This window comes from Halichoerus grypus, chromosome 14 (assembly GCF_964656455.1).
Source record: "Halichoerus grypus chromosome 14, mHalGry1.hap1.1, whole genome shotgun sequence".
NCBI lineage: Eukaryota > Metazoa > Chordata > Mammalia > Carnivora > Phocidae > Halichoerus > Halichoerus grypus.
The window spans coordinates 80,884,089-80,909,748 of NC_135725.1; the positions used below are offsets into that span (position 1 = coordinate 80,884,089).

The 25,660-nt window shown below is 36.7% G+C and overlaps 1 protein-coding gene across 2 annotated transcripts; it reads right to left on the reverse strand.

The window, feature by feature from the left end:
- Positions 1 to 1,097: 1,097 nt before the first annotated feature.
- RAB14 (RAB14, member RAS oncogene family) lies at positions 1,098 to 25,593 on the reverse strand. 2 transcript variants are annotated; one of them, XM_078061708.1, is made up of 9 exons: positions 25,349 to 25,593; positions 16,556 to 16,614; positions 15,388 to 15,441; positions 13,948 to 14,125; positions 9,645 to 9,711; positions 5,124 to 5,211; positions 4,747 to 4,777; positions 4,252 to 4,300; positions 3,164 to 3,399 (listed from the first exon to the last, which is right to left on the reverse strand). In XM_078061708.1, exons 2-9 carry the CDS (start codon positions 16,605 to 16,607, stop codon positions 3,370 to 3,372), a joined length of 549 nt encoding a protein of 182 aa, XP_077917834.1. In that variant the 5' UTR covers positions 16,608 to 16,614; positions 25,349 to 25,593; the 3' UTR covers positions 3,164 to 3,369. The 2 variants fall into 2 exon arrangements, with proteins under 2 accessions (XP_077917835.1, XP_077917834.1); XM_078061709.1 differs by lacking the exon at positions 4,252 to 4,300 and having other exon boundaries at positions 1,098 to 3,399; positions 25,349 to 25,582.
- Between the last annotated feature and the right edge of the window lie 67 nt (positions 25,594 to 25,660).

The window sequence follows — 25,660 nt, forward strand, 5'->3', positions numbered from 1 at the left end:
AACACAGCAAGTTCTAGAAGACATCTACTTCCAAAATAAAAATTGGTTTGTTGTATACCTTTTGTACTTAACATTCTCCTTTGTTTCATTTTCACAGGCCTTAGCAAAATGCTGAAAAGTCAGGCCTCTGCACAATTATTGAGATCCCTCAGGGACACTTTTTCCCATTCTGTCCCTGTGCTGAGGGTAAATACCTTCTTTCTAAACTGCCACATGAACCCTCTCTATTCCCCTGTGGACAGGAATGAAAGGTAATCATTTGGTCTTCTCTGTAAGGGGGAGTGACTTGAACCACACATCTATACAGAAAGATAACACCTGAAACGATATGTGAGCAAAAAAGTTCTCAAAAAAAAAACACAAAAAAAACTACAGTCTGGAATTAGGGAGGTAATTAACATGTGAAGCCAAACACCTGGTTCCAAAAAAGACATCTTTCCGAAGAAACTTCACTACCTCTAGTATTATGTGAACATCACCACCAAAAAAAATTTTTTAATCAAGGTTACTGCATCAAACACTTTATTATCCATGAAAAACACTTGAACATTGCACTGGAATATCTAACCCATAAAGAGTACGGAGCACCAATTTACTAATCAAGAGGGCCTCCTCACAGGTGCAAGGTTAACTAGTAACCCAGAGAAGCAGGTGGCCCCACAAGTAGTAAACTCTCATGGATTAAAGATTAAAAGAACTTCACATTCTCTCCAAAGTGTACTTGCCCAGTGTCTGGCACAGGTATGTTACAATATGACAACTTGCTCTCTATTTTTGAGCACCCAAGTTTATTACAGGGGATTATACATGCAAACAACAGAATTTGGCCCCAAGTACAGTCAAGGGAGAACATTATCAGGCACCAAGTGTGCTGATCTCACACTGAAAAAGGTCTACTGAAAACATTGCAAGTGTGATCCAAACACAAGGACAAAACTAAGTCAATTACTGAGTGATGTGGAGGTATATGCTATATATATACGTAGACCTCTCTTTATACAGTAAGGACAATTTAAAAACTGACAACTTCTGCCAAATAATTGTTTGCCTGAAGAAAATACGAAATCCTATTGTAGTTCAGAAAATAATGCAAACCATTTTAATTTAATCTAGATACAGGTACTTTATTTACAAATATTTAGATTAATAGCATTTTGTTACATCAAATGAAGAGTACAGCAGTCTGAATAAATCCTGTCACAAAAACAATTAAGACCCACTGTAACTAACTTTGGGAATCAGGGTATTGCACCTAAACAAGCCGCAGTTTTTAGTCTGTGATTGCTACCTCATATCCCAATGGGTGGTTGGTTTTTTGTAAATATATACACACACCAGCAGGTCATGGTCCCTGGGTGAGTCCCTTGTGAAGCAACAGGGTAAGCAAAATGGGTCACTGAAAGTCTTTAACAGAATATACCAATCTACTCCAGGAATCTTGTTTTTAAAAAAGTTAAACAAAAACAAAAATAAAGATGAGTCCACAAATTAACCGAATCCTATTTTCTGCACATTCCAGTTTTGGCTTTTATTTAACATTGACTATACAATACTCCAGTACTACCACATGTTTACGACCCAGAAAGCCATATTTTTTATTTTTACTTTAGTGTCTGTAAAGAGGGATTTAAAGTGTGTATTTTAAACACAGCAGTTGAGCTGAGTGATTTTATAGAATATACTAAGGTTTACCTATCCTACTTCGAATAACCTCAGTTCTCCATCTGAACCATGAACTCAATCAGATATCAATCAAAAGAAGTGAAGAACTTGGTAAAACGTAAGTCTGTTGTCTAAAGAGATTGTTTCCCTTGCAATACAGTATTCTTTCAGTGGCCAAACCACCTAGTGCAAAGTAATAACTTACTTTGTATCAGCACAAACACTGAAACACTGTCAGAAACACTTTCCCTTTTACAAAACATCTTATGCCAACATGACATAAAATAGCCCCTCATACTAAAAACACATGGGATATCTTACATTACTTCACTGTAGTGTTAAAAATGCACAATTTAAAATCCCTTAACAGCAGACCTGTGGTTCTGACTGTCCGGTACACAATCTCACCATTCCAAGAAGATAAAGGTATAAAAGCTTAAAATGTGCAATAATAAACCCAGCCTTTTTTCTTTTTCTATACAGTAAGGCAAGAAATGCAGCCTGTAATGCAAAATGTTTACAAAGAGAAAAGCAGGTTAGCACATTGTCGATTGCACAAGAACAGTTAAGAAAATCAGCAGGTAAGAAGCCACAGTGCAAAGATGGAACAGCATCTGCTAGTGTCAATCCTCTCACGCTAGGAGCTCTTTCCAGCATAATGTCCCCAAACACTGCCAGCACCAGAGGCTGGAGCCAGTATTACTTGTGAACTGCAGTTGTGTCTATTTCCTTGTGTGAAATGGAAGGGAGTAACATGGTCACATATAGGTCATACTGTACAAACTGGTATTTTATACTGTTCCAATGCCAGTAATCAATTTATTTTCTTCATTAAAATAATATACACAGAATGTATTGTTAGTTCGGTTCCTTCAAATTTTATACATATTTACTTTCTGCTAAAGAGAAAAGGATAAAATGGTGTAAAAAAAAAAGATAAAGCTATTAATTAAGCACAAGAGAAAAGATAAGTGGATATTTTCCCTGTGCAAGGCTAAGACAGAAGCAAACCTCCACAAGAAAAATGCCACCCACACAACAGGAAATTTATCCAACGAAAACAAAACAAAAGCAGTTACAGAACCCATTCTCTATCAGAAGTCATTTCACAGCAATAAACTTATTGGTTACAACAGACATACTTGAACAGTTAAAGATGGGGAGAAAGGCTTAAGATATCCTCAAATTAAACCATACAGTAAGACAAAGCCTTGCCAAAAAGAGGGAAGGATAAAAATCATTTAAGTCCAGCATCAGTGCTCAGTTTAAATCATGTACTGGTGACATACCTATCACGAGGACAATCAAGGGGAAAAAAAAGTCTAGATTTACCATGCAGGAGAGATTTATTACTCTACTTGCCTTTTGATAACCTGATTACATCTAGTTGTTTAGCAGTTTAGTATTGTGTTAAACTGTTTTTACAACAGAGTTGTTTTTTTCTTTTTTTTTTTTTTTAATTAAACCCAGTAAGATGTACAGAAGACAACGAGGCAGTAAAAAGTACTGCTTCCAACAGACAGGTGAAAGGTCAAATGGGAGCTACAGCAAAGAGGTCACTAGCAGCCACAGCCTTCTCTCTGGGGTTGGGGTTCGCTGGTTAGCCGGCCTCCCTGTGGGGCTGAAGGTTTGTGTTGTACACCAGACTCGGCAGCATTCAGATCCAGGCTTCCATCCTGAATGTTCTGATAGATTTTCTTGGCAGCCTCAAGGAAAGCATCTTCTACATTCTCTCCCCTAAGAGGCAAATGACAACTTTATTGGAGAATCATAGCTTTCTACACAAGATAAGACATTACACACTGACCTTTGCTAACCTTTAGTCAACTGCCATGATGTCTTCAACTTAGCCACTGTCATCTAATAAGAGATTACCAGTAATGACTGAACTAAGAGAACAACATGGGGAAATATTCTCTGTGGAAAGCACATAAACAGTACTAACAGCTGTTTCTACAAACCCTATCTGGATAACTGGATGTGTTCTAATTATTAAAATGTTATATATTAATATATAATGAAAGTGAAGATGGGCCATTTCTGTAATCAGATATTCCAAACAGAAATGAGATTCCACTCAGATCTGTACCTCTGAAACAAATAATGCAATATATGTTAAGAAAGAAAAAAAGAAGAAGAAGAATGTAGCAGGAGGGGAAGAATGAAGGGGGGGAAATCGGAGGGGGAGAAGAACCATGAGAGACGATGGACTCTGAAAAACAAACAGGGTTCTAGAGGGGAGGGGGTTGGGAGGATGGGTTACCTGGTGATGGGTATTGAGGAGGGCACGTTCTGCATGGAGCACTGGGTGTTATGCACAAACAATGAATCATGGAACACTATATCTAAAACTAATGATGTAATGTATGGGGATTAACATAACAATAAAAAAATTTTTTAAAAATTATTTAAAAGAAAAAAAAAAGAAATGAGATTCCAGGATTTGTATGATCCAATTAGCCAAGCATCAACTATACTTTTTTTTTTTCATGTGATGGTGACATATTCGTGCTCGACCATGTTCTCACTTCAGTTCTCTTAGTACTAACTATGGATGAAGCTTAAAAAAGGGGGGGGCTAGCTTCTCACCACAGCAAGGAATTTCTGGCTTAATAAATGAAGAACTCTGATGGTAGTCCTGGAATTCAATAATGGACATGAATAACGATTAAAAAACATTAATTATGCTTCTGATTATTCTTAGACATTGTTTCCTTAAGCCATGCTTTTTAATCAGAAGTATTAAATGAACAGATTACCCAAGCTTGAGTCCAAGATACCAAACTCAACCTCAATTGGGAAAGTCAAACACTTTTGAAATGCTAACACAATTTCATTTATTAACCTGGGTTACCAGGGGGCATAATCAAGGTACAATCTTTAAGGTGCAGTAACAAAAAAAATTACCTTTGGAATGTGAAACAGGAAGCAAAGGGATGCCTGCTTACTGTTCTTCCCACAATAAACATTACACATATACATATTATCATATGTATGCAAATACATTATACATTTCTCACATGTATGGTTCTACTTTGAGAAGTTTGAATGTAACTGAAAATGATTAATTTTAGCAATACTTACGTTTTCGCACTTGCTTCAAGGAACAATAAGCCTAAAAATTAAAAGTCAGACTATGATTAAGACATTTCAAATTAACTCACAAGGGCATTTTCTTCAGTAACATTTGAATAAGAGTTTCCCATCAGCTATCAGTACTCGTACCACAGTATTTTATGAAACAGTACGTTAGTTTGAGATGGGGGGGTATTTATTTGTCATTTATTTGTCATTAAATACTTGCACTACCCCCAACATGATTGTCAAATAGAAACACATTTCCTCATTCTTGAGATTTAAGCAGCTGGCATTAAAAGAAAAGTGTCAAATAATCTGCAGTATCAAAATCCCACCTTTTCTATGTGTGACCCCAAAAAAGCCATTAAAAGTCTTAAACCCACCATTTTCTTCAGCAAACTGTTTCGCTTCTTCATATGTAACATCTCTTTGTGCCTCCAAATCTGCTTTATTTCCTATGAGAATTATTACCTAATTTGTAACGAAAAGAAAGACCTCTTAAAACAAAAGCAACCATTTAAAATCAACCATGAAAATTCTGAAATCCAAAAATTTTGACAGAAAAAAACATGTGGGCCTAAAAAAGAAACCAAGTACCAGCAATCATCCAGCAGACACGTATGAGAATCATTAAGTCAGTACTATTAGGAGGGAGGTCAGCAATTATCTAGGCCATGGGCTAACAAACTTTCTGTATAGGGCAAAGAGTATATATTTCAGGTCTCTGGAGCCCAAATGGTCTCTTTGCATATACTTCTTTTTTTTAAATAACCTTTTAAAAATGTAAAATCCATTCTTAAAGGCGTGCAAGCCATTATAAAACAATACAGCCCATGAGGAACACCTGGTCTGGGCCAAAGGTGTATAATTTATCTGAGTAAGATTACTCAGGGTCAATGCAAGCTCCAGGGGATCTGTGAATACACTGAAATTAAGCACAGAATGCTGTAAACAAGAACATTTCATTGCAAGAGAAGGCTCGTGGTTTTATCAGATTTTTTAGAGTCTCTGGGACCCTCAAGTAGTTAAACTACTAGTTCAACTCCTTCAGGCTAATGGTAAGGAAATCAGTGCTCAAATAAGGCAGAGAGACCTGTCAAAAGTCACTCAGTGAGCCAGTGGTAGAAGGACATTAGAACCAAGGGAAAATACCCAAACTGTGACCTTCAAATACTGTCTTACTCTACACTAGCCCGAAGGCAGGCCTAAGTTTGTAGCAACTGAAAACAAATGTCTGTGTTCCATGGGGAACAGAGGTGGTGGGAGGAGGGGGTGGGGGTACACATATGCAAGCGAGTTCAAATCCAAGGCAAAATATCACACACACCTACACCCACTTTGGAATCATTTATGTAAGTGACGTTAGGCCAAAGTTAAAGGCAGCTCTACAAAGTTCTAAGAAAAAAGTTTGCAGCCTTAGGGAAATACAGCTTTTTGATCTTCATGGTGGTTTCTGGGGGTTGGGGGGTGGGGATTTATGGATAAACTGTCTCTGTCTATATATAAGCTTATTTGATACCAACTGGTGATCCCCCCTCCTTTCCCTTCCAAACAGATGTGGTAATCCAGATGCAGATACTTTAGGAATGGATGGTTTCAACCAAAAGTGATTTCCACCGTTAACTTTTTCTCATGTGAAACTGCAGCCCCTGACTCTCCTGTTTCTTAAAAATGATGTCCAATGAACTGAAGAACCATTGTAATCTGAATGTAAACCTTGAACAAGAACACTTAAGCAGTATAACAAGTGTGAGCATTCTTCCAGTGTGGACAAGGGCCCAATGAGGAGGGAAAGATATTTTCCTATGAAGTCCGCTAGTCTTTTATTTTTTTTTTTTTAAAGATTTTATTTATTTATTTATTTGAGAGAAAGAGAGAGAAACAGCATGAGAGGGGAGAGGGTCAGAGGGAGAAGCAGGCTCCCTGGCTGAGCCGGGAGCCCGATGTGGGACTCAATCCCAGGACTCCGGGATCATGACCCGAGCCAAAGGCAGCTGCCTAACCAACTGAGCCACCCAGGCGCCCAGTCTGCTAGTCTTTTAAAGAATAAGGTAAGAACACTTAAAAAATGAAATCAATTTTGTTTTTTTTAAATCAAGGCTGGTAAAGTCACGATGGCCTAGTACAGGGCCATTATATGACAGGTACTCAAAACGTTCTGTATGTCAACTATACTTCAGTAATAAATTTTTAAAAAGTTAACGTTGAACTGCACACTTTAAATGGGTAGATTATGTTAATTATATCTCAATAAAGCGGTTTTTAAAAGATAATTTTTTAAAAAATTTTAAACATTTGCTGAATGGAAACACTGCCTCCTCTCCCAATTCCTTAAGAATTTCCCAGCTGTGCTTCCCATCATCCTGAAAGGACACATAAAAGTGGCATGCTAACCAGACCGAGGTACAAAATACACCACCAACAAAATGGGAAAGTATGTAATTTCTGCACAGAAACTGAAGGCAACATCATAGAAAACATAACATTTGAGCTGGACCTTGAGAGATTTTCTTCTGTAGGGGAGCAAATTTTGCCATCCCAAGATATTCCTCTTTGGAATATTTATTTTAAGCTGGTTTATTTTTAAGAAACAGCAGACACAGGTGAAGCTCTAAAAACCCAGAAGTTATCCTTTAAGAGACATTTACATTTGTAAGAAAAATCTCCATTTGTTTAGGGTGTTTCCCTCTCAGTAATCTCCAGAAACTTGTAACAACTCTATCAATTTATTTCTTAGACAAGCCCTAAGAATCTTGAAGGGTAAAGTTCTTCCTCCCTAACACTTTCTTCTGAAGATCTGGTAAAATGTGAAGAAGCATAAATGAGGCAGGAAAGACATGGCTCATTTGTCATTAAACTCCTCTAAGCACCTCTACAATGAGTTTTGTTTGCTTCTTAATATTTTTCCTGAAATAACTACAGAATCACAAAAGCTTACAAGAGTAGAGCTTCTATATACCCTTCACCAAGCATCCTCAATAGCAGCATCTTACAGACTCAAAACCAGGGACGTGACCTTGGTGCAATCTAGGTCCTTACTCAGATTTCACCAGTTGTACACTCTCATGTGTGTGTGTACAGTTCTATGCAATTTTACTACAGATATAGATTTGTGTCACCACAATCAGGATACAGAACTGTTCCATCACTAGAAAGGAACTGCTTTGTGCTGCTCTCTTTATAGCCTACGCACAACACCACTCATACCCTTCACCCCCATTTGCTAACCCCTGGCAACAATGCATCTGTTCTCCTCCACAATTTTGTCTTTTTGAGAATGTTTTATAAATGGATACATATATACAGTATGTAATTTTTTGAGATTAACTTTTTTCACTCAGCATAATGCCCCTGAGATCCATCTAAATTGCTGTATCAATAGTTCATTTCTTTGTATAGCTGAGGAGTATTTTATAGTATGAATGTACCAGATTGTTTAACCATTCACCCCCTGATGACCATTTAGGTTGTTTCCAATTTTTGGCTATTGTAAATAAAACTACTATGAACATTCAACTATAGGTTTGCATGTATACCTACAGTAGGTTTAAGGTCATTATGGATATGAAAGTTCCAGGCACAGTCCCTAGCATAAGCGGCAAATCACGTTGGGGCACCTGGGTGCCTCAGTTAAGTGGCTGGATCTGGATTTTGGCTCAGGTCATGATCTCGGGGTCATGGGATCAAGCCCTGAGTCAGGCTCCGCACTCAGCAGAGAGCCTGCTTGAGGATTCTCTCTCCCTCTCCCCCCACCCCCGCTCATGCTCTCTCTAAAATAAATAAATCTTAAAAAAAAAAAAAAGGCAAAATCATGTTAACTTTCAGTACAATTTATTGCTGTTCCCTGATAAAAGCCAATCTTACCACTGATTACCTATTTATTGAATCAGACCTGTGCTACATGGTGAAGTACAAAACTAAATGAGACACAGGGCTTACTCTGAAGAAGCTCAGGGTCAGTCACAGCTCAGTACCTTTCCTCGCTTGTTCCTGGAATGCCCCCTCTAGCATTTACTAAAACCTTACTCACCCTACAGTCCCAGCTCAAACATACCTTTCTCTGTAAAACTGGTTTCTCCAGATGGCACTGCTTATCCTGGGCACTTCCCGCAATGCACATACCAGTTGCTCTAACTTATATCTCTCTCGGCTTTTCAGCATAGTTATTTGTATACACACAGCCATCTCCTTACTAGACCATTAACGTTTGGTGGGCCAAGGGCCACATTTATCTTTGGATACTACAGAGTCTGGCATGGGAGCTGGCCTTTAAAATCTCAATAAATATCTTCTCTGTCTGGTGAAGAAGCTAATTTTTATTTTCATTTAAAAAAGAAAATTTTTTTAAATTTGCAATTTGAAAATGTAGCACAATAATGGCTACTTCTTAAATTTTTTTAAAAATTATTATAGTTGAGATGTTTTTGTAAAAAGAAAAAATATTTAAACTAATTTTTAAAAGCATGCAGAACTCTATTTTTAACTGAAATTTTACTGAGATAATTGTAGATACACAAGCAGTTGTTAAGAAATAACAGAGATCCCTTATACTTTGCCCAGTTTCTTCCAATGGTAACATTTTACAAAACAAATGCAGATCCCTTTTTAAAGTGATTGTTTCAGAGTTCATGGGCTCCACCTGACATGAAATCACCACCCCATTCATAACTTTCATTTTTTTTTTTTTAACCACAAACACGAACAAAAACCAAGTATAAGATGTAAAACCTGGGGTAATAGTATTCAAAAAAAAAAAAAATGTTAACTTCTCTTCAATTAATTTAAAAATAAAGACTCTCTCATTCTTAGTACTCATATACAAAAATCCTCCTAGCAAATGACTCTCCTTTTGGGGTTAGCATAGATCTTACATTTTCTGTGTAACAGATGTTAATTCAACTTACAGTATTTGGATTGGTGAGATTCCTTGCATCTGTCAACCAGCTGCTTAAGTGATTATATGTACTTCTTCTGCAAAAATTAAAGTTTACATTTGTGACTACCACATAAAATTGCCATTTCAATTTTTTAAAAAAGAAATCTCAAATAAATAATATTCCCTTTCATCAAAAACTGTGGAATGTGAACACATAATTTCCAGAAATCTTGCCAAACCTATTATTTTTAAATAAATAAATCAATATCCAACAACTCTGCTAATTACATATAGAAGTAAATTGTTTACATTTAAAGGCACACTCATAAACAGACCAATAAGCAAGCAAGGAACAACACAGAAAATTAATGGAAACAATTCTGAACTCAGAATTTCTAATCTGAAGTAAAAACTAAGATTATTGTTAAATCATCCATATTTTCAATCACAAAATGGGAGAAATAATACCAAAATGTCTAACAAATGATATGTTCAATGGCAAACATGTTTGCATCTGTTTCAAATTAGAAACCAAGATGGTCACAGTATTATAGACTGATATAAAATTCACCTTTCTTTCAAGAGAAAGTTAACTATGACAACATAAAAACTGGCTTTAAAATGGCACTTAATATATTTGACTGGAAATTCAAGCCCCCAGATATCAGAGTGAGTTTATTCTAACTTTGTATTCTGATTTACCAGTAGCTAAATCATTTTGCGATTCAGACTGCCCTATTTCTCCACTTTCTCCAAGCAAGAGTTTAGAAACTCATAGGCTCATTTGCACTAGCCAAACAGGACCAAAGAGGGCAAGCATATCCAAATAATTTACAATATTATATGTAGTAGGAAGAATATTAATATTTATCAGACTTCACCAAAGGGGTCAAATAAAATTCTGAAAGTTAAAAATGTTTGATCTATATACATTCACAGAACATTAATCCATCTTATTCATTTAACAGGTGAGAAAACAGAAGCTCACAAAAGATTTAAATGAATTTCAGAGCCAGGCCTTGAACCCTTTACGCACAGTGTCCTCAAAGTGTTTCAAATTTAGCCTTGTGAATATATTCCATGAACTCCAGCTGCCAGTACCCATATAAAGTTGGATATTCCAAACACTTAATCCTTTCCCAGTGGAGACTGAAAGGAAGTTGTAAGATTCTCTTTTTACTGTGCTAAATTATGTTACACACAAATCACCACCTAACTGTAAAAAAAAAAAAAAAAGGTCAAATAAATAAAAGCAACATTTCCCCAATGTTTTTAAATTTTCTAAGTAAAATCTTCTAATGGTCAAATATTTTTAAAAAGTACAAGCCGTGGGCGCCTGGGTGGCTCAGATGGTTAAGCGTCTGCTTTCGGCTCAGGTCATGATCCCAGGGTCCTGGGATCGAGTCCCGCATCGGGCTTCCTGCTCCTTGGGAGCCTGCTCTGTTTCTGTCTGTCTCTCATGAATAAATAAATAAAATCTTTAAAAAAAAAAAAAAAAAAAAAGTACAAGCCGTATCACTTTATTGTTCAATATTTGTAGTTACTGGCATACCTTGCCTTTACACAATAGATTTATCCTACTTTGTGCACAAAAACTGAAATAGCACAAATCCAAAAATATTAATACTGATTTTGATCAATTTTAAAATGTCAAAGCTGGCAGCAAGAGTGGATTACAAACTGCCACCACTTTGGTAAACAGAGAAATCTACACATCCTTTTTAAGTATCAAGATCATGTAAACTGTTATTATTTAGATGTGCCCATAACCTCTGCTAATAATTCTGGTAATTATTATTAATTTAAAATTCACCATAACTTCAAACCTATAACTGCAGCAGCATTCCAATATTCATTAATTAGTGGTAATGGTGCTAAAAAAAAGTAAAAAATATCCCTAACTTTGCCAAGGATGTTAAATGACATATCAAACAACTGATACAGCCAAACAAACTGCCATGATCAGCTATGCTGTCAATTTAAGGAAGTATCTGGTAACAATTATAGTTAATACCAAGAATAAAGGTATTATTAAAGCAGAACTTTCAAGTTTGCAAAATGTCAAGGAATAATAGAAAAAAAGGGAAAAAATCAGTGTCGTGGATGCAACATAAATGTCACTATGAAATATCAACAAAGCACCTGTCTAAAGCCTGAAGTACTTTTTTTCAATAATAATTTTATTGGGATATAATGAACTTACCATAAAGCTCATCCTTTTAAAGTATACAATGTTGTGGTTTTTAATATATATCCCAAAGTTGTGCAGTGATCACCAGTATCTAATTCTAGAACATTTTTATCAATCCCAAAAGAAACGCTGTACCCACTAGCACTCTCCACACCCTGGCAATCCACTTTGTCTCTATGAACTGGCCTATTCTGGGTATTTCATATAAATGGAATCATACAACATCGGCCTTTTATGTCTGGCTTCTTTCACTTAGCAAAATGTTTTCAACATTCATCCACTGCATAGCATGTATCAGAATTTCTTTCCTTTTAATAGTCGAATTGTATTTCATTGTATGAATACACCCATTTATCTATCCCTTAGTTAATGGACATTTGGGGTGTTTCCACCAGAAGTACTTTTGATGACTCAAATAGACACAACTTTTTTTTTTACCAAAAGTATTTACTATGCTTAAAAGGTTATGTTTAAAAGCAAACCATATAAATGTATCAAATCATCACCCTGTAGACCTTAAACTTACACAATGTTGTATGTCAATTACAGTATCAGTAAACATGGTGGGGGAGGGGAACACAAGCACTACTCGCACAAAGCAAAACAAACTACAACACTTTAGATTCATACACTCTACACATCACCACATTTAAATTTATTAATAATGGAGTTTTTAATTATGCAAAGTCTTCAGGAATGCATCCCTCATTAGGATGTCCTGCAGAGAAGGCCAGGTCTTTAATATTCTTCCCACAAAACCATTTACTTACCATGTTACCAGGTGCCATATATATATACAGCGCATTATATACAGAAGAGCATTAAGGTTATTTTGCTCTCTTCTGCCGTGAAGATTACCCAATTCCGGAACTCAATAAACTTCAACCACTGTAATTATAATCAGCCACTGTCTTTATTCTAAGTCCACATTTCCCAAAGTGTATTCCTCAATAAAATAAGCTTAGGAAACACCAAACTAAACTAAGTATAAGAATTTCTTTAATGTGGGGCACCTGGGTGGCTCAGTCGGTTAAGCGTCTGCCTTCGGCTCAGGTCATGATCCCAGGGTCCTGGGATCGAGCCCCGCATCGGGCTCCCTGCTCCGCAGGAAGCCTGCTTCTCCCTCTCCCACTCCCCTGCTTGTGTTCCCTCTCTCACCGTGTCTCTCTCTGTCAAATAAATAAAATCTTAAAAAAAAAAAAATTTCTTTGATGCAGAACTTCTCAGGGTGCTAATATGTTAATGTGCACTGTATTGTGACTCTTCAAGAGGAAACAGTATAAAGCATTTCTCAAAAGGAAATATGCTTGAAAGTCCATTTGGTGCCACTCACCCATCCCTACCTCCCCCCAAAAAAGTAAGACAAGAGTCACACTGCTTTAAACTGGCACTCTGCATTAATATGAAAGGTGATCCAGTTCATTTTTTGCTTAGCACAGTTTAATAAAGTGGCACAATTTTCCATGTTTTCTGAAGCCAAATATTTATGGCCCAGTTTTGTTACTTTTTATCAAGTGCTTTCAGTTTCCAGAAATAGTGAAGTTGAAATAAATTTAATCTTGCTTCATGAAGTACTGTAAACCATTTCAATTCATTTTAGAACAAAAAAGAATTTAAGTAAATGAACAATTAAATACCTCAAACACCTTCAGATACAAGCATAAGAACTTTTTACAATCTACCATGTTGGATTAACAAAACTACTTAATTCCTTCCCTGACCTTATTTTGAAAAGGTGTCAACTTTAACACAAGAGACTGAACAGAGTAACCCCTCAAGACTTGCTTGCTTTCTACTGAAGTGAAAAGAACAAAGTTTGGTATAAAATATTATTTCACCTCAAATAATTGAACTGATGCTGCTTTTCAGAATAGTATTCTTCTATTAGCTCCACCAGCATCTCCTAAAGTTTTTCTTCAGTCATATCCACTTTCAGAAAAGGAAATCAACATGTTACATCAAGTCTTACACAACAATGTAGAGAAATAACCGTAAGATCCAAATAAGCTCATTTATAGTCATACAATCACAAACTAAAAAGTGTCTAAGTCAATAAAAAAAAAAAAAAGCACAAGCCACACTGCCTAAAGGAGATTTCTTTTTTCAAGTATGAAGTTTGAAAAAAGTATTAATCTCTTACCTAGTGATATCATACACCATAAGCGCTCCCGCAGCTCCTCTGTAGTAGCTTCGTGTAACAGCCCTAAACCTCTCCTGTCCCGCTGTATCCCAAATCTGCAGTTTGATTTTTTGGCCACTAACTTCAATTATTCTTGTACCAAATTCAACACCAATTGTGTGAGGACAATCAGCCATAACTGTTAGAGAAAAAAGAAATATAATATTCTAACTTCCAGAAAGCTTCAGATTAAGACCAGCAGGGAAAAAATCCACTGGGTAATTAAATAACATATTAATGCTTGTAGGCTATAAGTGGACTAAGCTAGCACTGAAAAAAAATTAGCAAAAACACAGAAGTCAAAGAAATTTGACTGCACTAGAAGAGGGGTCAGCACACTTCTGTAAAGGATCAAATAATAAATATTTAAGTTTTGTAGGCCAAAATGTCTGCCACAACTACTCAACTCTGCTGTTGAAGCACAAAAGCAGCCAAAGACAATAAGTAAAATGAACATGGTTGTGTTCTAATAAAACTTTATTAACAAAAACAGGCAGTATCTGGATTTGACCCACGGGCTATTGTTTGCTGACCCCTGGACTAAAAGAATCTGCTAATTAAAAATAAAGATTTTTATTAAGTTCTTCATAACACCAACATTATGCTATTTAGACTTCTAACAATTATTACATATAACAAAACAATCAATGGTTTTAAGACTCTAGGAGTTGTCAAGTTTTTATCCTGCAAAATACTACCAATATCTCAAAGAAAAACACATTTAATATGTATTTACGATTACATACTGGCAAGTTATATATTTCCAATCCAATAAGACAAGTTTATTAGTCCTTCCTTATAATTAGGCCATTGAAAACCTAAACCCACTATTCTCTGGTACAAGTACACAAGACTGCTAGAGATTTCATAAAATTTACATTAAGCAAGAAAAAAAAGCCATAAAAATAATTTCAACTGTATTTAGCCTATTCATTACATAAAATAACATGGTCTCCTCCCCTACCACCCAAGACAGAATTATACTTCAAATATTAATCAACCAATCCTGGATATAGAAAGAATTTCATTTAAATATTTCCAATCTATTATTATTTAGTTAACAAATGATACATGCAGCAAACTTCTAAAATGGAGAGTGAGAGAAAAGATTATTTAAATTTGACATTATAATATACATTTTTTAAAATTTTCTACCACCAAAATAAACCTAAACAAGTAACTCAAATTATATATGGTATATAAATTAACACTCTATACATGCAGGTGTATTTCATTTTATATGCACCTATTTAAAAAAAATTCCCTCCCTAAAGATGAAAGTATATATATATGGAAAAGTTATATTTAAATGCAGAGAGTACACTGAAAATGACACTTTTTTAAAGATAGGAAAGTGAATATAAATTTATTTTATTTTTTTACCTTATATATTGAACTTACATTTTTTTTCTGTAAATTGATGAAGTAAGCAAGATTTCCCTACTCCCATGTCCCCTGTTTAAAAAAAAAAAAAAAGTTTCAAGTGGCAATTACATTTCTCAATTTTATGCTCATAATTATATACAACGATTGCTATACCCCCTACCATATTACATCACAAATTTCTGGGACACTTGAAAAGATGAGTCTGAAAAACCCTAGGGGGTCACTTTTCACTGTGATCTATAAACTGACTATTCCCAACCTTTAGCCGTGATAGAATTAAGTTATAAATTATGTTAGTAAATAACTATCAGCTGGGAAGTGCTTTTCAACAGAGAAACTGTTGTAAAAGGAGCATTTTTTACTTTGAACTGTTTCACAGTTTTGTATTTTTTCCCCTTTAATTCAAGCATAAAAGCAAAAGACTTCTGGGAATAACAAACAGGGCAGCATATAACAAGCAAAAATAGTTAAGTTTTGGTAGTTTGATTGACTAAATCCCATCTCTTCTTATATTCCTTGTATTTCTTATAGAATTCCACAAAAGAAAAGCATGTGCATTATATGAAAACCATAACAGATGTCCTCTCTAACTATACTACAGCAATTTAACCCTTCGTGAAGGAAGTATTGAGCCCACCATTACCCCACACTGTTCTAATACGAAGAATTAACTGAAAAGTATGTGTACTTTCAACTGACTTCTTACAACTATACCTGGGTAAACAACCCTGTCTTTTAATTTGAGTGACATACTGAAACTTAACAGAAGAACCACCAATATTATATTTTATGTATATTACATAATTACTCTGAATCAACAATGTTCTCTATCAATTTTTGGAATCCAGGGGGCTCCATGGGCTTTCATGATATTTCTGGAATGTTACCAGTGCTCCTAGGAAATTAGTACCATTTCCAGGATTAACAAGCTTTCAGGTAGCCCTGAAGAACAATCAATACCACTTCAAAAGGTACCCACCATTGTACTACAGAAGTATCCAGGGCTACAATGCAAAACATACATCGTTATCACAAAAATAAATTAAAGAGGCTTTAATTTTGCAGTAAAAAAACAAAGACAAAACACTCACTTCTTCTGGAATGGTATGTTAAGTATTAGTATATAAATATTTTGTATATTAAGTTTCTTTGTAGAACAAGAGCATAAGTTAAATAAACTTACCAATAATAATATATTTAAAGATGTAAGAGTAGTTGTATGGTGCAGTTGCCATGGTGGCACTAAAAACAAAGAAAACTGTGTTACTTTAGAAGGATATACACAAGTTATCCAGTTGATCATTGCTAGCCTTTAAAGATATATAAAATACAGCATACTGATTATAAACAAAATGTTGGCTACAATAAGCCAGAGTAAAATTGTATTTTCCAAACTGACCACTATATCAGACAATTCCATTATTTCACTTTAGGGAATATCCAGTAAGAAAAGTTACTGTGGAAAAGTTCAAACAAGAAAATCTTTATAAACTTGAGTTAAACTTCATTATAAACAGTCTTCCCCCTTTGAAGTCCCCGCCCATGTCAACTGATCAAGTGAATTACTACTGATGGCCAACTTGTTCAGAACTCTGATTTTACAACAGAATGTTATAAAAAGTAACCACTAACTTATAAACACATAAAACTTAAAAAAGTTATAAAAAATAACTTTTTTTACTCTACTTTAAATCATGGTTAGCATAGCATCCAAAAGACCAATCCAACTATTTCCAAACCAAATTACTGCCAGAATTAGATAAAACCACATGAAACTGTTGTTCTTAGAGACTTTTTTTAAAAAGTCAATTATTTGCAATTTCATATGGTTCAACCTAATACAGGATTTGAAGATCAACATGTAACAAATGCTTACTATATAATAGTACTCTAAAAGCTGAAATAATGGCATAAAATACTACTTATGGTTGTAAAATCTGCAAGTTTATGTATCAGAAGACATTTAGAAAGATCACAGCCTATTCTCTGCCTTCAGGTATACTTAATGTAAATAATGCTAATTTCTTTCTACTTTTAATAAAATAAAAACCTCTCCAATTTATTCAAATGAATGCCTTGAATGTGTCAGACACTGTGCTAGGTGCTAGAGAAACAAGAGGTAAATTCTAATAATGGTAATAATAACTTCCAGTAACATTTATTCTCAAACCAGTTTTCAGCTTAAGGAAAGATAAAAATCATGCACGTGCACACGCATGCACACACATACAAAGATTTGGCCCCATTTTTAAAAATTTGGTTTCCAATTTTTAAAATATGATTTTTACTGTTATGGGCAATTGTCACATTATACAAGCCAAATGTGATATGACTGCAGAAATTCATTTACTAAAACTGACAAAATTACTATATAATAAAATTTAACCTGTAGAAAAAGTATGTATTTAAAATAAGTGCATTATTGTTACCAGGGAAGAGAAAATTGTTAATTACATCACTTCACTCAATATAGTCTTCTCGCTTAGCTGTAAGGATTACATTTAACAAAAGTGGATGCCCTGCTACCCATTCCAGCTTGATGTGTTGTAGCACTTTCATAATCAGTCTTCAACATCACTGAAAACTCCCCTAACCAGTTCGTTCAGGAAGGGAGTTTTTCTAGTTAACTGATTCTGAACATCACCATAATTTGTTTCCCTTTTTCCAGACACTGGGGACTCAAAACTTTTTAAGAATGAACTTGGTCCGGAAGCTAAAATTAGTGTGGATTATTCACCAAATCTCTGAATCAGATCCTGAACACAAGGAACAGAATAATCTTTCATAATAAAAATATTTAAAAGTTATTAAATTCTTCACCTGCATTCTTCCCAGAACCCTGTAATTAATTTTTAACTCCTGTTTTAAACTCCTCTTTTCCCATTCAAACTTGGGGAAAAGTAATCATTTAGTCACCTTGAAATTAGTTTCTTCCATACTCTTCCCCTTCCTTTCTCTCTTACTGAAAGTTGCAGCTCTATATACACTTTGCTTCCTTCCATTTTATTATGTTTAAACCAAGGCCTCGGGATGCCTGGGTGGCTCAGTTGGTTAAGCGTCTGCTTTGGCTCAGGTACTGATCCCCGGGTCCTAGGATGGAAGCCCCACATCAGGTTCTCTGCTCAGTGAGGAGCCTACTTCTCCCTCTCCCTTTGAGCCTCCCCTGTACTCAGCTCGCTCTATCTCGCTCTGAAATAAAAATCTTTAAAAATAATAATAAAAAAAATAAAACCAAGGCCTCAACAATCCTAACTTCTCCTTGAAATGCTCTAAAAGCTAATCATGAAATTAAAAGCCAATTCCAGTATTAATTTGTGTATTGCAAATTATCACACAGCATTCATTAAATATCTACAAGATGACTAATTTTAAAACTTTTTTAAATTACCAAGCATTAATTAGCATAAACTATGCCCAAATAAAAGAGAATGACCACTTTTTCAGAATAAAAACCAGTCTTCACCTCACCACACAATTTTCTGGTTCAAGTTTCTTTAAAAATGAACCTTAAAAGCTACTGGGATGCCTGGGTGGCTCAGTCGGTTAAGCAGTTCTCTTGGCTTGGGTCATGATCTCAAGGTCCTGGGATTGAGTCCCACTCCCCTCCCACCTGCTCATGCTCTCACTCTCTCTCAAATAAAATCTTTAAATAAAAAAAAGGAAAGCTATTCAAACTTAAATTTCAGTAGACAGTGAAGGCAGAAAGTATCTAGCACTGTAGCCATTAACACAACAGGTCCTCCCTCTCTTATTATAAGCTTAGATACTAGCTGGTTTAAATATACTCCCAAAGTTTATTGCTAACATTCACTCAAAATTATGTATTTGCAGTAAAACTACATTCAAGTGGGCCCTTTTAAATATTAACCATGCTTAATATTGTTCTACAAGATTTCTCAACATCATTTCTTGAACATGAATGAAACATAGCATTGTTAAGGTGAGGAATATACTTTTTAACTAGCTTTGGAAGGGGAAAAAAGTTTTCCCCCTATTACTTAAGGATGCTTTTGCTTTACTCAAAAGTTAAAAAAGGGGGAACAAGGGCAAAAACTGGTGGTCTAGTTCACTCTGAAAACACGAGTCCATTCTAACACTACCATCTGCACTAATTAAAAAAACTTGATAGTATTCTGTAACTTGTGCACAGCTACTGATGTGGTTAAAATGTGTTCTCCATGTGTTACAAAAGCATGAGAATAAAGTTCACAGGCAGATAAGACCTCCTTCAATGCCTCTGATTTCCTTAACAGTACTACTTTCAGACAATAAGCATCATTAAATACAGATGAACAACCTGTAAACTAACAATTATTACAGTTACCATTTATTGGGCATTTAATATACCCCAGGCAATGTGCTAAACATTTTACATGCAATCTCAATTAATTTTTACTACTACAGCCTTATAAAACAGTGACTATAATCCTCATTATACAGATGAGACTCAACAGGTTAAGTAACATGCCCAGGTCACACAGCTAAGTGGTCAAGTCTATACTGAATCTAAGACTGTTTTAACTGCAGAGAATCCCCTCTTACCCACTACACCATTAAGCCTCCTCCATAGTTATGAGATGTACCATGAAACCCTTTAGTGGTACTTAGGGACACAAATCTTTCTCAGTTCACTCACGTGGTTCTAATTTAATACTTTAGGTAGTATTAAAAAAATTATATTCAGAGGATGTATTGTAATCAGGATTTATAGATATGGATAAATGATAACACTAATTCAAATTATATCTACTTATAAAAAAGTTTTTGAAGGTAACATCTGAGAGTAAACCGTGTGATGATCAGCACTACTTTTCCCTACATAAAATTCTTACTTATTTCTCACAACTTTGCAGAGTTATTATCATTATGTCCATGTAAAAACTGAAGAAATAGGGGTACCTGCATGGCTCAGTCGGTTAAGCGTTTGCCTTCAGCTCAGGTCATGATCCCAGGGTCCCGGAATCGAACCCCACACCGGACTCCCTGCTCAGTGGGGAGCCTGCTTCTCCCTCTCCCTCTGCTACTCCCTCTGCTTGTGCTCTCTCACTCTTGTGCTCTCTCAAATAAATAAATAAATAAATAAAATCTTTTAAAAAGCCCAAAAAACTGAAGAAATTGAGGTTTGGAGAAATTTGCTAATTTGGCCTGTGTTACAAAATAGTAAGCGGCAGAGCTGGAACTTGAACCCAGGCCTGATTCTGAAGAACATGATTTTCTCTATCTAAGGTAGCTTATTAAAGGCATATATATGTACAGTGATACACACACACACACACGTGGACTGATAAAACCTAAAAATCAAAATCAAAGAAAAATGGAGAATAATTACACTAAATATTTAGGGTCATAGTTTTACTATCAGTGCATGTAAAACTTAGCTCTAAATTTCCTGTCAAGAGAAATGACTACTAAATGCACACTGAACATGGATGATTGTTGCGTTGCCCCTTTAAATATTAACTATACCTAATATTGCTTTAACAAAGGATTTTTCAACATTAACAGTAACTCTTAAGCACAAGAAACACATCACCATTAAGGTAAGGAATATATTTAAAAATGGGGTGTGCTACTACATAAAACTCTGCAGTGTGTTTTTCACTTAACAAAATGATGGACCTATTTCCAGGTCCATACACAGAGCTCTATGTGGTTACTAAATGCATATTAAATGCTAATCATTTTTGCCCCAAAAATAAAATCGCATGGTCTCCATATAGTTTATCAGACACCTTTCCAAATAAAATTATACAGACATATAAATGACTGGATTTGAAATGTGCAGATAGAGGTGAAGGTTAAGGAACTTTCATACACTCTGCTTATGGGAATCTGAATTGCCACATTTTTGGGAAGTAAAGAATATATTTTAAAATCTTAAAGATAATCCAAATCACCTTTTGACTAAGAAGTAGCCCAAAGATACAAAATCTTTAATCCATTACGTTACAGGTCTAAGTGCATCTAATATAGCATTTTTACAGCAAAAAAAAGCCCCACAAAAAAACCAAAAAACCAAAACTGGAAAACAACTGATCTATACTGTCAACAGGGAAATGACTGAATAAAGTACATCTGTATTATGAAATAATATGCATCTAGTTTAAAACCATTTAGATATAGATGTATTAACCTGAAAATGTATCCATGATTTTAAGTGAAAAAAAGGTGACAGATTTTTATGCGATAGCTTCTCCGATTTTTAAATACATACACACATATACACGCTCTCTCTCTCCATCCTGTATACAGATAATATGGAAGGAGACACACCAAATTGTGAAAAATGAATACATGGACTGAGAGCAGAAAAAGGATAGGAAAAAATTATTGACTTTCTTTATATAACCCTGCACTAACAGTATAAGCATATACTATATTCACTGCTAATTTTCTAAAGTATTCAAAGTAGAGAAAATAAAGAACTGTGAAATATCTTTAAAGCATTTTTATATATAATTCTAATACAAAACAAATTTAAAAAAAAACAAGAACAAGCAGCGCCTGGGTGGCTCAGTCGGTTAAGCAGTTGACTCTGGATTTCAGCTCAGGTCATGATCTCAGGGTCCTGGGATGGAGCCCCACGTGCGGCTCCACGCTCAATAGGGATTGAGGATTCTCTCTCCCTCTCCCTCTGGCCCTCCCCCAGCTCGCGTGTGTGCGCTCACTCTCTACAATAAATAAATATTAAAAAACAAGAATTAAAAAACCCCCAAAATTCCCATTCATAATACTTCCAACATTACTTCCACATTTACAATAATATGGGGAACATCATATGAAGTCAATCATATGATCAGCCTCAAAAAACACTCCAATAATTGACAGTATTTTTTTCCTTTTTTTTTTTAATAGCTTGGCTTTTTACTGTGTTAACTTATGCACTATGACTAATCCTTTCACAACTGTTTTACAGCTATTTTACTCTACTCCTTAGGACATATGATGTTACCATGTAATTTTTACATAACTTATTCAAGACAACACAAGACAAAAACAACCCACAAAATATTCCAGGTGATTTAAAATCTGATCTTCATTGTTAAAATTAGTAAGCTTGGTTTTGTTTTTGTTACATGCAAGACATTTTGTTATAAACACCACAATCAAGATAGACTGCTTCTGTGATTCCAATACAAAAATATTTGTTGAGCATTTACTAAGCAAAAGCCTTGGGCTAGGCTTTGACAATATAGTAATGATCAAAAAAAAAAACATTGTTCCTGTCTTTATGAAACTTAAAAACAGAAACAGTTTGATTTGCTTACAAGCTCTCTAATGTGGATTGCTACTTGATTTGTCAGTCAAGTGGACACAAAACTTGGGTAGTTATTCTAATAATATAATCTAATCAAATGAGTGGTCAATTTCCTTTCCTCACCAGTAATGCAACCTCTGAAAAGACCCACCCATTTCTGACACCCCCTTTAAAAAACTCACTTTTGACAAGACATTTAATGTCACACTTTTACATAATAATATAAGAACTGGATTCCTTACTGTGTCAAGAAAAACACAAAATTTCCCAGTTATGATGGTATGCTATGAAAAAGAAGTACTCCAATACTTCACCTCTGTTCATAGAGTGAAAGTACTTAAAGGAAAAAAACAAAACACCAAAACCCTGTACTTACTCCCAGAATTAAAAGGATTAGTAATAGCAAAAATTTTACTGATGAAATATCATGTCTGAAATTTGCTTTAAAATAATTTGGTGGAGAGGGTATAGGTGTATATAGATAAACAAGACTGATCACTGCTGACACTGGCTGATGAGTATGTGAAGGCTCATTACACCACATATATTTTGTATATGTTTAAAACTATCTAGAACATAAAATTTTTTTAAAAGTACAGTATCTTTGATACCTCTATTTGTACACTGCTGTCTCCAACCATGCCTGGCATTTTTAACCGCACAAAAATGTTTCAAGCCTTAAAAGAAACAAACTGTTTTAACATATTTGCCTTAACCAAAAGCTTACTCTAATAGTACAAAATCTTACTAAGATGATGCAAAGATATTTAATACTGATAAAGATTAGTTTTAAGAACACTCCAAATTCTGTTGCACAGTTGAAGTATGCCACAATAAAGTTTAACATGAAATACAAAAAGCAAAAACTTTTTAAAATGTAGCTTTAATTTCAAGGAATTTTTAGGTTATTAGAATCTAAGGGAGTCTTACATCTTTACAGTAACTGACATATTATTGAGTGCCTGATACATATGCCAGCTACTTTATAAACAATCTCTAACCGTAAAAACTCATTTTACAGGTAAGGAAACCAACTCAGAGAGTTGATATATCCGCAGTCATACACTACCAAAGGGGAAACGATTAATAAGGCCCAGGTCTAACTGTACAACTCTCTGAAGCCATGCTCCTCTCTTTATTCAACAAATATTAAACATCCACTACATGCCTGGCACTGTTACAGACAATGAGGCACTTAACTATATGCTAAGCAACGTGTTAAGGGTTTTTTAATCCCATTTAATCCTGAAAACAACTCTAAAATGTAGGTACAATTATTCCCTGTATAGATAAGGTCTCTGACTCTGAGAGGCTAAGTAACTTGCTTAAGGTCACTCAACTAGAAAGTGGCAGCATTGGAGTAGGAACCCTCCAAAACTCTTAACCACTACATGCCTCAGGGCATGAACAAATTAAAGGACCCAAGCAGAACTCTGAAGAAAAATTTAGTGAAGTGCTGAGGGAAGAGGGAGTGGGAGCTGGATTACTGCAAGGTCAAGTCTGTCTTCAATAACCACATATAAATAAAAGACAATTGTGACAGTAAACTTTACAAGGGTTCAAGTGGGCTCTGACACTTGTGTGGGACCAGCAGAAAAGCACTTGCCTTCTGGGAACCCCAGTTTCTTCTTACAATATAAAATGAAAATCTTGCCATCTCTCCTCTGGGGTTGTGAGGAGGAGGACTGGGCAGTGGAGCAGCTGACACTACAGACTTTCCGTTATAAAGGAGTCGTCAGTTGTCATCCAATGCAAACACAGGAAAAGAATTAAGCTGTAGGGACATTTTAAATGGTCACGCCTGTAACACCAGCCTAACTTGAGTGTAGCAGAGAAACACCGGGCAAGTGTGGGGAGAAGCCATCATTAACCAGTCACATCACAACTTCAAGCCTCAGTTTCCTCACTTGTAAAATGGAGATAACTTTACTTATCACCAAGGGCTACGCGAAGCAAGAAAAACGGGTGTGAGGACAGCTAAATCTGCGCCTGGCTCACAGTAAGGTACAAACCATCAAAACAAACGCTCGTTTTGCCTTCTTTCCTTAAATTCTAGAAATGCCGAAAAACTTTTTGTCTTCCTCACTGCTTCTACGTGCTACCTAAGCTCGACGCCTTATAGGATGTCACAGGCCTTGCAGGGCCTCACCCAAACCAGAACCTCGCCAGCACAGACCCTTTCCCCAACCCCAGTCCCCAGTCTACCCACAGCGACAAGGACACCGGAGCTCCTCCAAGATGCCGGCGAGGCTGCGAGGTGCTGCCTTTTGTACTCCGGGCAGACGCGGCCTACGGGACGGGGACTGCCACGTCTGGGCTCGCGGGCTGCGAGGAGGCGCGCCTCGCGTGGATAAATACCGCGGGGGTGGTCTGCAGCCGCCAGAACGGCAGCGAGGAGAGGGGCCTGCGGGAGGCGCGTGTCTGCCCAGTCCCGCCGAGGAGGCGGGGAAGGCGAGGCCGAACACACCCTTCCCCGCACGCCCCGCAGCTCTCCGCCGGGCGGACGCAGCGCGGGGACACCCCCGCCCCCGCACGGGAGTCCCGTCAGGCCGGGCGCCGCGGCGCCCACAGCCGACGCGGGGCTCGCCGCGGCCTGGCAGGGCCTGCCCTGTGGCGCCACCCGCCCGCCGCCCAGCTCGCCGTCGTCCGCACCCCGGCCCCCGGAGAGCCGGGCGAGGAGGCCTCGGCCGGACGGACACTGCGGAGGGCCCGGCTTACCTGGGGGGTTGCTGGTGGCTGGGCAGCTTTCCGGGCGGGAGGGGGGCGTCAGGACGAGGAAGAGGAGTGCGGGCGCAGCGGGAGAAGGGCGGGGGTGGTCGGCCGAGGCCCCGGCAGGTAGCGGGCTGGCCGAGGAGGTGCAGACGCGCCGGCGGGAGTAGCGGTGGCAGCGGCGACTGCTCCTGCGGCTCCCTCAGGATCTTCCTCGGGCAGGTCCAAGATGGCGGCGCTCCCTGCACAGGGTTTCCTGTCACCCTCGCAATGGGCCGGACCACAAAAGAAGCGGGGGGAGGAGAATGCGCGCGCAGCTGG